This window comes from Haplochromis burtoni, unplaced genomic scaffold (assembly GCF_018398535.1).
Source record: "Haplochromis burtoni strain Fernald_Lab_line unplaced genomic scaffold, NCSU_Asbu1 Contig_61, whole genome shotgun sequence".
In the NCBI taxonomy this organism is placed as follows: Eukaryota; Metazoa; Chordata; class Actinopteri; order Cichliformes; family Cichlidae; genus Haplochromis; species Haplochromis burtoni.
Genome location: NW_024582422.1, coordinates 554,569 through 570,538, shown reverse-complemented (window position 1 = coordinate 570,538; position 15,970 = coordinate 554,569). Strand labels below are relative to the sequence as shown.

The following is a 15,970-nucleotide window of genomic DNA, read 5'->3' as shown; positions in this document are numbered from 1 at the left end:
GTTCTTGAATTCCTCTTTATTGTAGTTGAGGTGCTAAAATGACCACAACGTTATTTTAGGGACATAAATTGGAGCACAGTGTCATTGACCCACAGTGACAGCTTTTCATGTCTGCAGGTGTGTCCTGCACAGCTTTTCCACCAGGCTGTGCTGTGGAATAAACATGGGTTTTCCCACAGTTAAAAAGGTTTGCCTCACTTTTGATTTCCACTGTGGCTGTGAACTGTTTAATCATTTATTTTAAAGTGAAATTAAACATTAGTTTAGCACATTTTATATTTATGAATGGCTTTGAATTAATTTAACACAGCTTTTACAATGATAAGAGATGTAGGTCTACTTTTTCGGTGCGTACTCTCTATACCCAGCGCCAATGATTTCACCAACCCCACAACAGCAGGCTGAGTCGTGCTGGGATGTTAAAAGTTAATGCTTTACACTGAAAACCCATCTTACACACACATGCTACTAAATGAGAAACTTTAAGTTAAATGTTAACAGTCTGCAAGTCTTTGAAAAATCATCTGCAAATGATCCAAAACTACAGCAGCATAACTGAAGCCCCAGCATGAGCTGCACAAACTGGAATAAAAAGCCTGAAGGTGGCGATTTAAATTGTTTCACTCTGACACTGCTCCTCACACTCTGCAGCTTCACTCTTCCTTTTGTTCTTCCCACTACACCACAGGTGTTGAACTCCAGTTCTCGAGGGCCAGTGTCATGAAACTTTTACAGGTGTCCTTGCTGCAATACACCTGAATAGAATTTGTAGGTCATTAGTTTAAAAAAAAAATACTCCTAAAACCACTTTTATTGCACCATGTTCATTCACTCTTGAGCTGCTGTAACATGAGTCAAATAGCTGAATTGCCACCCCTGAGAGGTGACCCCTGCACTACACCCAGTTTCCTGGTGTAAATATCAGCCACCTCCACTTTACCGGTAACTGTGATTAAAAAATGTCATATCGACCATTTTTGTGCACACAGGCTAAATAATCATTTTAACAGTAGATGTTGTCATAAATAATTTTGTCATGTCTCAGAAATGCTGTCTGTATCCTGACACAAATTTGAGCGGTCGTTGTCATTCCAACGCATCTAACTACAACAAAGGTGGCCTTGGAGGCGGGAATATACCTACTGTGCCTTGTTTTATGCAGCTGTTTCCTCGTTGATGAGTTTAAAAGAGGAGATGCTGTCATGACTCATCGAGTGATGCCACTGACCAGCCAATCGGTGACATGCAGACTGACAACCACATGTTAGTACCTGCTCAGAACTCATTCTTGCTTGGAATCCGGCCCTGGAGCTAGGATACTAAAAAAGTACCAGGTACCAGGAACTATGACCTAATGGAAAACCGTGAAAACCATGCTGAGTCGATCCGAGTAGGTACGAATGGAAAAGTGAGCGCCTCATGTCACTCATCACTCTTTAAACTTCAGTTTGATTTCCTGAGTGAATTCTCTGATGTGCCAAGTTACTTCATTCAGTGTTATTGACCCCAGAGAGTGGATTTTACTCCGGTCTGTCTGACATCAGAATCAGAATACTTTAATAATCCCTAAGGAAATTATATGGGTTACAATTGCTCCAAGACAGTAACAGTAACAGACTAAACTAATGAAATAATACAATATATTACAAAGTTTACAAATTGAAGAAATAGCACTAATATATACAAATCGCCAGTGTTGGGGAGTAACGGAATACATGTACCGCCGTTATGTATCTAGAATACAAAATATGAGTAACTGTATTCCGTTACAGTTACAGTTTATTAGGGTGGTATTTAGAATACAGTTACTTTGTTGAAATAAAGGGATTACACGGTGATCTTTTCCTGTTTCATATGTTAGGCTATGGTCTCTCTATTTTTGGTAATTCCACACCGTTGGAAACCCAAACAAAACACGCATTAAGAGGCTCAAATGCCTGTGTCTCAATTTCATGTCTCATAATGACTTGAAGAAATATTTTTAAAAATGATTTAATATGAAAGCAATAGCAGAGTGTTACAGGCATAGCCCTAAATAATGTAGCTTCATGGGTAGTGTAGTCCGTGCTGCAGGGAGAATGGACTGCCATACCTGTTATGTGTCTGTGAGTGAGGGAGGGAGAAAAAGGTGAGTGGAAAAGTACGACTTGTCACTGAGCAGAAACGTGAGCCGGAAGCATGTAAATATAATAATAACCACTGCAGCCAAAAAGAGTGCCTGACAAGCCCATAGTAAGCTATTAAGACTCGACTGTACACTGTGTTCCTGTTTTCCTCTGAAACAATAAGTTCCGCTGGAGCAGCCTTTCAACACCTCCCTCTGTCTCTGGCTAGCAAAGTTTACCCAGACAACAAAGTAAAGCTAGTTTTCGGCTATGAGCCTGTATTAGCCAGAGGTCCCTTTACTATGGTTCGGAGCCGCGGACCTCTTTTATGCATGGAAAAGTTTTCTATACTAGATCGCTGCAAAAAGTGCAGCCTTGCCTAATGTCCACCCTATTACTCATTTTAGTTGTAAAAAGCATGATAATATATTAAGTAATCCAAAGTATTCAGAATACGTTACTCTCATTGAGTAACGTAACGGAATACGTTGCGAAATACATTTTGGGGCATGTATTCTGTAATCTGCAATCCAAAAGTAACCTTCCCAACACTGCAAATTGCTCAATTATAAACATTAAGACTATATTGACAAAGAATATAACAGTGGTGAGAATATTACAGAGGTGGAATATATGAGTTGACATTTAACTCTAGCCTGTGAACTTTGTCATTTGCTATTTTACTGTAGAGCGTGTGCAAAAGGGTGTAACTATTGCAGTGTTTACAATGTATTAGACGGAGTGTCTCGGGCTTTTGTGTTTGTGGATGTGACTTTCTTTTGTTATTTAGTTGGGAGCGTCTGTTCCCGGGATCCGTGGGTTAATCCATCCTGTGCTCCCAGTCTGTTCCTTCCTGTTTGTCTTTCGTCTCTGTGTTAAACTAAGCTCTCCTGTTTGAGTCTGTCATCTGTTACTTCCTGTTTTACTTTGGTGGTCTTTTGTTTCTTGTCCTTGTGTCTGGTTTAACTTTCCTTGTCTCGTTATCCCTGATTTGTTCCCACCTGTTTCCACTTGTTTCCTCGCCCCTTATCATCTGCTGTGTGTTTATTATCCGAGCCTCCCCTTGTCCTCTGTCTGCTCCGTGGTTCCAGGTCTTCCTACCCTGCACATAGTCTGACAGGTTCACAGCCACTGCTGCTTCGCTTCAGATCGCCTGTCTGATGGGAGCTCCTCTACATCCCATTTTTCACATCTCTGTGACTACGTTTTTTGTTTTTTTTTTAATTTTGGATAGCACAGTCATCAGTCCTTCGACCTGGATCATCAAAAAGGAGAGTACAGTTGGAAAACACCAATCTCCATGTTCACCAGTTCATAAAAGAGGCCTGACCCTGGATAACGTTAATAAACACAACCTAAGCTGTAATGTCTAAAGCTAATGACCGTGAAAAATCTCTACGTTTTTTTTACTGGCAAGATCAGCAGCATCAGGTCAGAGTTCAAGTGTCCCAGCCAGCTGTGCTCCTAAAGCTTGAACTGATCAGAAGTCGGTTTTGAACTGATTTCCACGACAGGTACACATCTTCCCTTTCCGACGAACACCATTAAAGCATTCATACATTTATTCATGCATTTAAAGAGATATGTCAGGATTGATTTAGGAACAGCACAAACAGTTTATGTGCATTTCATTTGTAATTTAATGGGGGTATGTGTACTCTGGCAATGGCTGGGTTATTGTCTTTTATTTATTTTTTATTTTTATTTTTAGTGTTTATAATTTCCTGTTGTTCTGCTGTTACCTTCAGCGGATTTTTGTTTTTTTTAAAAGCTTGGAAAATAAACAGTAAACGTTTTCATTTGGTTTTATTTTGAAAGGTGTGACCGGAAGGGGTGAGGGTCTGTTTTTTAGTCCAGAGCCGCGGAGCCACCTGTCAGTGAGCTACACGCACAGAGCCAAGCTTTATCGAATCTGTGAGCATGGGGCCAACAGGTGAGTGACGGCGGGGAGTCTGTCGCCTGACCGCGGCGTTTTCAGGTGAAATGAGCGGCTGTCTGCGCGTGCCTCCTCCCGGGTCCTCTCTGAGCTCCAGCTGCGGACTCTGTGGCAGCTAGCAGCAGCTTAGCTAGCCGCTAGCAGCTGAGCTCGGTAATAAAAGCTCAACTGGAGAAGAAAAGGTGTCCATATTTGTTCGAGAGCAGAATAAAGGAGCCGGTAGGCCAGTGTGTGCAGGTGTTCTGCACGTTTCTGTAGCATGTGAGCTAACCGGGCTGCTTATTCATGGAGCTAGCTATGAACTACCTGCCTGTGGGGCAGCATGTTCTTTAACGGGGAAGCGCGATTTTACTCGCAGACACACAACACGGGTTAGCTTCCACAGATCAGAGACAAACTCCGCCGGACTTCATTCAAAAATCCGCCAATTTAACGTTAGCGCTGTTCTCTACCACACGTGTAACTTCCTAAAACAAAAGTAAACACCTCTTCTAAACCTTCATCGCCTAATAATGATTCCGGCAAAGCGCTGAATGCCAAACATGACGTATTCCATCATGGGAGGTGTTAAAGCTGATCGCCTTTTATACGTTTTTATTAGGTATTAATTAAATGGTGTGAGAAGCAGACCTGTTGTTATCCTTTTATGTGCTGCTCTCTGACACGCAGCAGACGATGTCTCTCTGCAACTGCAGCGTGAAAAAAGTGAGCCTTTAATCGTTTTTAGCCAGATTTAGTTGATTGATCATATATATTTCATGGAAACTCTAGGATATTATGTAAATATATAAGGCTATGATTACTGTTATTATTTCAGTATAACTGGCCTTTTATATCAATTTAGAATGGCCCATTCTTCAGTTGGGAGGTTACAAAGGGGAAAACAAATAAATCCACACAACCAACACCATCAGTAATAATAATCTATAATAATGTTGCTTGGCTCTGTTAACAGATACGTGGCACAGATCTGTAGAGTACAGACTGCTTTGTCCTCTTATAGCTTTGATGTTTTCTCACTTTCTGTGCTTTAATCAACATCCGGATCATTGGCATTACTCTTCAGCATCTGGTTTAATGAAGTTCAGCTCTGAAGCAAGCTGGACTTTTTCAGACAATAAGACGGCCATGAAATTAATAGATCCTAATCAATATTATAAATTTCTATATTGGATTAGATTTACAGCAGTACGGATGCCTCGTCTCCTTCAGCGGCTCCTCCAGCTTCTAAAAGCTGGAGCACTCATCACTGAACGACTTTGTGCAGGAGGAAAAGGGTGCTGTCGGTCCTGCTGTCTGTGACGTCGGCTCACGCTGTAACAGGATAACAGTGATTTGAGTCTGAATTCAGCAGCAGCCTGCCTGGCAGACACTTTAAACCTTGTGTCGTCATTGATGTTGTTCTAATCTTCATATAAAAAAACGGCATCTTAGTTTTTCACCTGTGGGATTGAAAGTGGTGTCGAGGTAGACAGGTAGACAAACCTGTTATAAGCCTGCTGCTCAGCTCCCAGCATGCCGTTCAGCGCTAAAGACACGTACCTTCCTCTTCTCCATCCTCTTCCTCTGCTGTGATGTCCTCACCTGTCTCCTCCTCAGGTGAGGTGGTGTTTGGCAGCCCGGTGCCGGTCTGCCCTGAGAACCGGTTGCGATGGGATCTGAACCCCGAGCAGATCCAGCAGCTCTCCGAGGAGCTCATTGCCAACACCAAGAAGGTGTACGACTGCATCGGAGCCCTTGACCTTGACAACGTCACCTTTGAGAACACGCTGAAGGCGCTCGCCAACGTGGAGGTCGAGTACACCGGTGAGCGCTTCCCTGACCCTGAAGACTGACTTTTTCATAATAATAATAATAAATAATATTGGTAACAGCTTTACTTTATAACACTGTTCAAAGACACAATTACAACCTGCTTCAGAGTTTGGATATTTTAAAAAAAACACCACATTAAAGACACACAGACAGACACACACACACACACAGTTAGGTCCATAGGTTCCAGTGTCCATGTTGCAAGTACATCAGATTTTAAATCAGATTGTCAGGATGTAACTGAAGTGCCGACTCTCAGCTTTCACGTTTAAAGTCGACGTGATTTAAGAAATAAGTGCTTCAAGTTTTTAAAACATGTTCAGCCCCATCTTCTGTCAGTAAAGGAGATTACATCACTGGGTTGGTTGGTTGCGACTAATTGAGTTTCATTAGTTTATGTTAGCTCATGAGTGAGCCTCTGAAAATAAATGAGAAAAAAGTAAAGATAATTCCTGAATAGCTGGTGCAGATTGTCATCTTTTGTTCTTTGATGTAGCGCTGCACTGAGGCAGAATTACAGGAACAGCGTCCCTGTGCAAAAACGTATTAAGTGATGACGTAATGAGTGAACATGTCAGAACGTTTGAGCTGAGCGCGGAGCAAGCGAGAGGCCTGAGAAACTGAAGGTTTCTCCATGTGAGGGTCAAAGTTCAGATTCTGGTCAGAAGTAACTTCCTGTCAGTCAGCTGACTGGACGAGCACCGATATCTGATCAGATATCACTGACAGCTGTTCATCATCATCACCCCGGCAGTGAGCATGGAGGCTTCACACTAACACACCTGCAGCTTCTCTCTGGACGTTTGGATTCTTTTTGGTCTGAAATGTTTTTGGACTCTTAAAACCTGCAGCAAGAAATGATGATCTGTAGATTTGTTATATCAAGTACTCACGCGGTACTGCCTTTTCTCAGTATTATAACCACAGAAGGAGCAGAGCTCTGTGATGATGCGTGCTTATAACTGTAATCTGTAACTGTAATTTTTTTTTTAAGCATTTTGTGAACACAGATTCTAGTTTTAGTTTTATGAAGTATAATAACTGTGAGGACGTAGTTACTACGTTCTGCTGGAATTTGAGCTTGATGAAGATGGGCTGTGTTTAATGTACGCTTTCTTTTCCAGATCTAACTTTGTTACACGACATTATAACATAAAACCAAAGGAAAAAAAAACATTTTTGAAATAAATACAAGTAACATGGTCAGAGATCGGGGGATTAAGGCAAGTCTGCGGAGGTTTTCCATGCTCCGTGGGTACAGTTGTCCTTCCAGATGTTTCGGTGGTGAGATGGTGATCCTGAATGTAAAGGGATCGAGCGTGCTGCGTGGACCTCGTGGGCTGTTGGGTCTTTGTGAGCGCTCGCTGCAGTGAAGCTCTGTGTCAGCACAGTGGGGCTGTGATGGTAAAGACTCATCAGCAGTTTGCAGAGAAAGCAGCTGAACCAGCTGCTGCAACAATGGAGACTGAGGCTTTGTTCACAGGCAGCTGAAACCCAAAAACACCTCCAGCTCTGCAGGAGGAAGCGCACAAACAGCCATGCACGCCACTGAGGCTGAACACGGGCATCCATTGCGGCCTCCGCGTTTCTGATATCTGAGCAGACGCTCGAACCACTAACAGGACTAACAAACAAACTGCACCAACGCCAAAGAGTAAAAGTGTGAGCTAGAAATGAGCTGAATAAGAGTTCCTTTAGGAATAAAAGAATAATTAAAGGTGGAATAAGAAGTAAAATCTCACTTTTACTTCAAATATTTGATCGTTTGGTGTTTGTCTTTGTTCTGCATGAACTCTGAAACAAAACCTCAGACGTCACTGTAGTTCAGTGGAATTGTCCAACATACTAATGTATAAATGACTGTGGTAAGTGCTCCTCGCTGTTAACTGCAGCCTGACAGCAGCTGAAGACCAACCTCCATGTTTGATTCACACGTTTGAATCCAGGAAAGCATCTTTTTGTTCTTTTCTTTCAAGCATTGTTTTTCCTATCAATACTCATAAATCTGTCAAAAGTCTGCCTCATACATGGCCCTGCCCTTCCTCTGTCTGACCCCCGCTCTTTGTTTGGCCCTGCCTTCTGCACCCCAGTTCAGAGGAACACATTGGACTTCCCGCAGCATGTGTCTCCCTGTAAGGAGGTGCGAGCAGCGAGCACAGATGCCGACAAACGCCTTTCCGAGTTTGACGTGGAGATGAGCATGAGGGAAGACGTCTACCAGAGGATCGTCGCTCTGGAGGTGAGATGATGTCACTTTGCAGTCAGTTTTCCAGGAGTCAGCCAATCAGGAGGAAGACAGCTTTTAGGGAGAGATTAGGGGAGGGGTATGAAGAGGGAGGTTAAGGTAAAGGAGGATTATATTGCAGAGGTGCTGCAATGGTTTTATTCTGTTACTGAAAAAGAATAAAGCCCATTTTTACACTCTGGAGCTCTGCTGCTCTTTGAATGTCCTGTTGTGTTTGTGTCTGCAGAAGAAGATTGACCCTGAAAGCCTCACCGTGGAGTCCAAGCGGTACATGGAGCGACTGATCAAACTGGGGAAGAGGAATGGCCTCCACCTGCCCAAAGACACACAGGAGGTAGCTCCTTCCTTTTTTCTAACCTTTATTTAAAAGCTCTTGTGTACAATACCTCCTGCTGTGACCTTCAGATTACCGCAGGCCTCAAATCCTCAAGTCTTGCCAAATTAGGGTCCTCGACCCCAAAAGTAGAGCTGAGAGAGAAAAACATCTCCTTACTTACTGCTGAGATGGTCAGGTGACTAATGCACCTGTTGTCCTGTGATTAATCAACCTATCAGGCTGCAGCAGGAAGTCTTTTTTTCCTTAATTGGCTGCGTGTGTTAAACATGTGACCAACCATCAGTAAAGCCGCCGCACCTGAAGGAGAGGTGTTACAGGCCAGCTTTCACCCGCACGCTGCTTCATGTGTAACATGGGTGTGTCTCTGCCACTGTAGAGGTATCCTCAGGTGTCCCCCTAACCCAGTAACGAGCAGTGTAATCAGCTTCCTGCATGCAGTTCTGCAGCTGGTGGTCCCGGTTCCTGAGTGTGCTGAGCCAGGAAGAGAGCTTCAGGATACTTGATTGGTCCATGGACAGGCTAATGCCGGTGCCTTTGCTCATGATTTAAATGCTGAACTGTATGATGGCGCACCCATTCAGAGCTGAAATGTGTTTTTAAGTTTAATGTAAGGTCTGACCTGACTTCTCTCTCTGCTGTCACAGGAGATCAAAACCATCAAGAAGAAGCTGAGCAACCTGTGCATTGACTTCAACAAGAACCTAAACGAAGACACCACCAGCCTGTCCTTCACCAGAGATGAGCTGGGTGAGTGGAGCTCCTTCAACATTTTAAAAGCCCTAAAAGCTGCTGTTTGTAGATCGCTGTACAGTCAAAGTGCCACTGAGGCCTTCTGGGTAATTTGCCATCCACCTGACCAATCAGAAAACACTTTGGTTAACCACAGCTCGGTTTTTACTGCAGCAGCTCGGTGGCGGATGATCCTGGTCTCTAAATGTAGGTAGGAAGGAGACCTCTCACCTGCTCTCACTCACGCCTGCCCCAAAAGCTGATATGAGCTATCAAAGTTTACCCAGAATGCACCAGCGCCGGTGGTGTGATGCTCACGCTGCTCAGAGGAAAAGTAGATGTAGCCTCAGTGATCCGGGAGTGGGTGGTGCATTGTTTATTGTCGATGATAGAGAAGCACATTTAATTCATCACATTTAAACAGTCAAACTGTTTCAGGCGGCCTCCCCGAAGACTTCCTGAGCTCTCTGGAGAAGGACGGCGACAAGCTGAAGGTCACGCTGAAGTATCCTCATTACTTCCCCACCATGAAGAAATGCTTTGTCCCAGAAACCCGCCAGAAGCTGGAGGAGGCCTTCAACTCCCGCTGCAAGGAGGTGAGAGCAGAGGACCTCCAGAAAACATTTAAGACAGACTTGCAGAGCTGTCCTCCTTAATTTACACACAGGGCGAGCTGTAACTTCAGGCAGAGGAGAAAAAATGATTTATTATTTTGTGTATTGGCTTTATTTCCAGTAAACTGAAGGAAAAACAATCATTTATTATTTTTGCCCTGTCCACAGGAAAACTGTTATTGATTTTGGTTGATGTGTGAGGTCTGCTGAAGAGCAGATGTCAGTCAGGAGTCGGGCGAGCTGTGGGGTGGGGGTGAAACTTGGCAATGTCATCCACAAACAGTTTGGTCTTAATGGATCTCGTGCTGGTTTGCAGGAGAACTCGGCGATCCTGAAGGAGCTAGTGGAGCTCCGGGCTCAGAAGTGCGCTCTGCTTGGCTTCACCACGCACGCCGACTTCATCCTGGAGATGAACATGGCCAAGTCTGGGAAGAAGGTGGCCAGCTTCCTGGGTGAGTCCTGAGAGCCCAGCTGCAGCCTCAGAGCTGCTGTTGGTGATGATGGTGGCAATTACCTGCTGGGAGATTTTATTCTTGCTGAAATAAACGAGATGGTGTTGTGAAGTGTCGTTTTCACACCGCGGTGATGTCCGGTTTTTCTCTGTTGTCTCTCAGAGGACCTCGCCCGGAAGCTGAAGCCGCTGGGTGAGGAAGAGCGAGCGGTCATCCTCAAGCTGAAGGAGAAGGAGTGTCAGAAGAGAGGCCTGCCTTTCAACGGGGAGCTGCACGCCTGGGACACGCGCTACTACATGACCCAGGTAAGAGCACAAAGGATGGTAGGTAATGGTGTACTGCAGTCCCACTGATGCTCTGTAAGGAGCTAAAAGACTGACATCCACAGAGCTTTAGACTCACGTTAGGTCTGTCCAAGTTTAACAAGGAAGCAGAGGAACTGAGGCCATTTGATAAGTCGTATTTCTGTTTATCTCCTCCTCTTCCTCTCCTGTCAGGTGGAGGAGACTCAATATGCTGTGGATCAAAACCTGTTGAAGGAGTACTTTCCGATGGAGGTGGTGACTCAGGGTCTGCTGGACATCTACCAGGAGCTGCTGGGTCTGTCCTTCGAGCTGGTGGACGGAGCTGCCACCTGGCATCCTGATGTCACTCTGTACTGCGTGAAGGACCGTGTCACTGGTCAGGTGGTCGGGCAGTTCTACCTGGACCTCTATCCGCGGTATGAAACTTTGCATCCTGGGTAATGAAGTTATCCTGAAACACACGCAGAGATTCATCAGGACAAACCAAAACAGGAAATTTTCTTCAGGAGCTGCTTGGCAAATGTTTTAGTGGCACCATGATGCTGGACATTAGACAGAACAGGCTAAATACGCGGCTCCTGGGGTTTGGAGGTCCATGTTCTAGATCAGACTCAGATATTTTCACGGTAATATGTTTAGAATAAAGAGTCTAAACTAAAGAAGGTACATGTGTGGCTTCTGTGGCACTCTGGTTGGAGTTTTGGGCGCGCTGCAGGTGTGTAGGCTTTGGAGTGTTTGCTGTAAATTCAGGTGTCCTGATTTTGACGGGCAGCGTGAAAACAGAGGGAAGTGGATGGTAGCCAGGTGAAACGGCGAGCTGCTGTTACAGAGAGTTGAGCTGAATTTTAACCCTCTGGGGTCGACGGACGCACGTCCAAATTACACGACTAACTTAAGACAACACAGCAACAAGATCCATTTCTACTTGTGTCTAAAGTGCAGACTTCAAACTACTTACCAGTTTTCAAATTGTGTTGATAGGCCACCTAAAACCAGAGTTATGATAAAAAAATACACGCGGTGGGTTTTTTTCTGAATAAACCATGGTATGTTCTAAGGACAGCACTAACAAGCACTGTCCGAATAAAAAAGAAAGGAAAAATCACCCCTTCCCTATTGGTGTTAAAGTTTACCATGGTGACCAATCAAAAGCATTATATAGCAGCATGTGGCATTTGGTTGTTTAGGATGAGGCGGAAGTTTTAGGTGTGACGCTGGCGAGAGAGAGAGCGAGTTTTGAGATGTGAGAGACTTGTGATGTTTAGCGTGTTTGGAGTCTGTAGTTAGTGTGTTGTGTAGTCGTTGTTTTGTTTTGTTTTGTGTGTCCGAACAATGCTGAATGTCACAGTTTCTTCCAAAAAGCCACGAAAGGCAAATTGCAGTGTTAACACTGTCACCAGCTGGAAAACAGGTGATGCACCTCATGTTGTCAGACCTGCAGCGTTTAGGCCTGTGGTGTTCTCCTCTGTCTTATAGTGGACAGAAACAAGTTTTTGGAGTGGCACAAATGATTGTTCTGTAAATAGTTTGAAATGGTTATATAAAAAACGCCTTGGCTGCATTTTTAGGTAAATAGCCACATATAACTTTGGTTGCAAAACTTTTAGGTTTTAAAATGTACTATTTCTATTTGCATTTCAAGTTATGAAAAGGATTCGTTAAACATGTTTGTGGTTGTTACAGTAAAAAATATTTTAAAAAATACTTTTTTCTACTCGGATTTTGTTTTTTTTGTCTGAATTTAGATCAATTGTGCTACAGTACAGACGTACAGTATGTCAAAATGAAAAAATAACTATAAATTCAGACATATGAGATTGTGCTGAAGAGAATGATACCAAACAAGGCGAGCTAAGTGGGTTTTTAAAGGTGAAATGTAGAGGTAAAATAAAAGTAGTCAAAAATGGCCAATTGTATCCTGGACCCCAGAGGGTTAACTTGGCACTGTGCTTCCTGTTCCGTGCAGTGAAGGGAAGTACGGCCACGCCGCCTGCTTCGGCCTGCAGCCAGGCTGTCTGCTGAGTGACGGCACGCGCCAGATGTCGGTGGCTGCAATGGTGGCCAACTTCAGCAAACCGACGGCGGATGCCCCGTCGCTCCTGCAGCACGACGAGGTGGAGACGTACTTCCATGAGTTTGGCCACGTCATGCACCAGCTGTGCGCTCAGGTTAGTTGATGTTCACCTGGGGCCAATAACGATGCCCAGGTTCTCGTGGTTGTGATGAATAATTTCAGATAAACACTCTTTAATGTGGCACTAAATGATAAAATTATGTCATGGTGAACTTCCTCACTGCAGGCAGACTACGCCATGTTTAGCGGGACTCATGTGGAGCGGGACTTTGTGGAGGCTCCGTCTCAGATGTTGGAGAACTGGGTTTGGGAAAAGGAGCCTCTGCAAAGGATGTCCAAGCACTATAAGACCAGAAACCCGATCCCTGACGAGCTGCTTGACAAACTCATCAAGTCCCGCCTTGCCAACACCGGTACGTATTGCACAGGGCCCTCTGTTACACTGGAGACGGTTTGTCTGGTTAAATCTTGTTATTGGGAATTCAGTAGGTCTTATGTTTTTTTTGAAAATCTGGGACAGTTGGGAGAAGCTTTAATACGCTCACACAGCTTCACTGGACAGATCGGAATCAAATAAAATGAGCTTTGCTGCTAAACTGAGTCTTCTGATAATCACATTTCTACATGACATCACAACAAAAATAATCCAATTCATAATTAACACAGTAAATTATTTTTCAGCCAAAGTTTCAACTCCGCCTCTCCTCAGTCTCTCCAGCAGAGAGCATCATTACGCAAAGCACTGGTGTACGGCTTAGTTCCACCAGCTGACAGCTCGCATGTGGAAGCAAGGACGTGCTTTGTGGATGTTTGGCTCATTAAACTTAATAAAGCCATCGAGAGCGCTCCAACTAGTAATGCAGTGTCTTTGTTTCTTTGGCTGAGACGCTCGACCACACGGCCGTAATCACCCTGATGACCTCTGACTCTCTGCAGGTCTCTTTAACTTGAGGCAGATCGTCCTGGCCAAAGTGGATCAGGCTCTGCACACCAGGAAAGGCCTGGACCCCGCAGAGGAGTACGGACGCCTCTGCCAGGATATCCTGGGAATACCTGCCTCACCTGGTATGTACTTCTGATTGGTCGTGGCAGGATGTGACACTAGCACACACGGATCTTTCACCTCCGTTTGTGTTTGTGCTTTTTTTTGTGGTCACTTTTGTCTCTGGAGCGTCGCTGCATTCCTCTTCTGGATCATTCTTGTCTCTTTATATCCACTGTGCTCTCTTTGGTTCACCTTCCACTATTAAAAACTTTGATATAACGAAACTCTCCATCTTCATTTACAGTCTGTGTAAAAGCAAATGAAGTGAACATGATGAAGACAAGTGTCCAAACTCCACCTTCACTGTTGCCTCTTTCTTCTTCTCTGGCCATTGACCTCTCCTTCCTATCCTGCAGGAACCAACATGCCGGCGACCTTTGGACACCTGGCGGGCGGGTACGATGCTCAGTACTACGGTTACCTGTGGAGCGAGGTGTTCTCCATGGACATGTTCTATGCCCGCTTCAAACAGGAGGGAATAATGAACCCAAAGGTCAGCAGCTCCAACGTTTACATTCAGATAAACAGGCAGGAGGTCAAAGGTCACTCTGCTAAACTACTACAAGATCAGCTTTGAGGTATAAATAAAGTTGAGCGGCTGAACATGTGACAGGAGGAGGTCCTGATTTATAGTTTGTCAATGAACAGCCTTCAAATAATCAATTAAATAACAACAAAATGTTAATGAAACACAAACTCTACACAAAAAAATCAACAGTTTACAAAACACTGCAGAACAGTCTGAAACTGCACAAAGTCAAACCTTCAGATATAGTTATTTTAAATAAATATGGAAGATGATAAAAAGCAGTGTGTCAGAACATCTGTCATTAAAAAAAACATAAATGTTTATTAAACAAATGAAGTGAAAAGTGTGACATTTAGGGCATTTACAGCAAAATGTATACAAGCAGAAATATTAATAAACTGTTAAACTGTGTGATCAGATAAAAAACCGATAATCTTGGGATCCTTTAACTTCATGTAGTTCAGAACTACAATTCTCATTTAAAATGTGTTTGGAAAAAAAAAAGTGAAAAACAGCACAGCTCTGTTTGAACAGTCTGTATCTCTGATGGAGCCCACCTGTCCAGGTGCACTCGTTACCATGGTGATTAGATAAGCAGAGACTTTAATGATCCCCGCAGAGGAAACGAGGCCTCACAGCAACTGAGTGACTGTGAGGAGGAGGAGGTCTGGAGGCTACGGTGGCCCAAAAGTACCAAAACAGAGACGGAGATGTGTTTTCAGGGCCGCAATGAAAAGCATCAGGATTTATTAATTACAGTAAAAGAGTAAAAACACTTTCTCAAGTTTTTGTATTAGAAGCTGACGGAGGTTCTCCAGATGTTTTAGCCCCTCTCCTCCTCCATAATTTAGTGTTTTAGTTTCTGGATAAAACAGTTGATCAGCTGATGTTACTGGTCCTCACTGAGCTGAGCCGATTTTCTTTATCCGTGTGACATGAACAGGTGTTGTCACCTGCCAAGTGAGGGTGATGTTTCCAAGTGACAGGATTTACCGTGCGGTGACTCAGAAATGCAGAGCTCACCTCGTATTTGACCATCTTTACTTCTCACAGTCGTAAGGAAACTGAGCGAGGATGGTTTCAGGACTTTCCCTGAGGGTCATCTAACTCATTCATAGTTTCTCTTCTCTGATTGGTCCCCCAGGTGGGTCTTGACTACAGGAAGTTCATCCTGCGGCCCGGCGGCTCAGAGGACGCCTCTGAGATGCTGAGGAAGTTCCTCGGGCGGGAACCCAAACAGGAAGCCTTCCTACTGAGCAAAGGACTAACGTTGGAGCTGGACGCCAGCACACCATGTCCCTGCTGACCAATCACAGCAGCTGGCTCCACCCCCTCCTCGTTCCCAGACGTGAAACATATAAAAGTACAGACTGAGATTTTCTAGAAAAAACTGTAAAATGTTCCAACATGGAGAAAAACCTGTGAATAAAACGATTCAAGGTGACTTGTGTTGTGTCTCAATACCTGACTGAGGGTGCTCACAGGAAGTTTCCTTCTGAGTGAGCCTTCTAAAATAAGAGTCTGCTTTTGGACATTTGGTTTCAGAGTCCACATTTTTGCCAAATAACATAAAAGAAAAACGTGGCAGATAAGAACCGATTGGTTAAAGTCGGCGTCTCCATCGCGTTTCTCTCACTTTGGTCTTCTGGAGCTCGTTCTTGGGTCGTTGTGTTGGGAGCAGTGTTGATTAAGTTACTTGAAAAAAGTAATTGGTTACTAATTGCTGATTATTTAAGAAAGTAATCTTGTTACTTATCTGATTACTTATTTTCAAAAGTAATTAG

General features: G+C 44.0%; 1 protein-coding gene across 1 annotated transcript; it reads left to right on the top strand.

Annotated features, from left to right (window-relative positions):
• The first annotated feature begins 3,923 nt into the window (after window positions 1–3,923).
• Window positions 3,924–15,630, top strand: thop1 (thimet oligopeptidase 1). The gene is made up of 14 exons (XM_005922940.1): window positions 3,924–4,038; window positions 5,641–5,847; window positions 7,947–8,095; window positions 8,328–8,435; window positions 9,083–9,185; window positions 9,606–9,763; window positions 10,098–10,233; window positions 10,396–10,538; window positions 10,731–10,954; window positions 12,505–12,706; window positions 12,839–13,025; window positions 13,549–13,677; window positions 14,014–14,150; window positions 15,331–15,630. Exons 1-14 carry the CDS (start codon window positions 4,026–4,028, stop codon window positions 15,490–15,492), a joined length of 2,058 nt encoding a protein of 685 aa, XP_005923002.1. The 5' UTR covers window positions 3,924–4,025; the 3' UTR covers window positions 15,493–15,630.
• The last annotated feature ends 340 nt before the right edge of the window (window positions 15,631–15,970 follow it).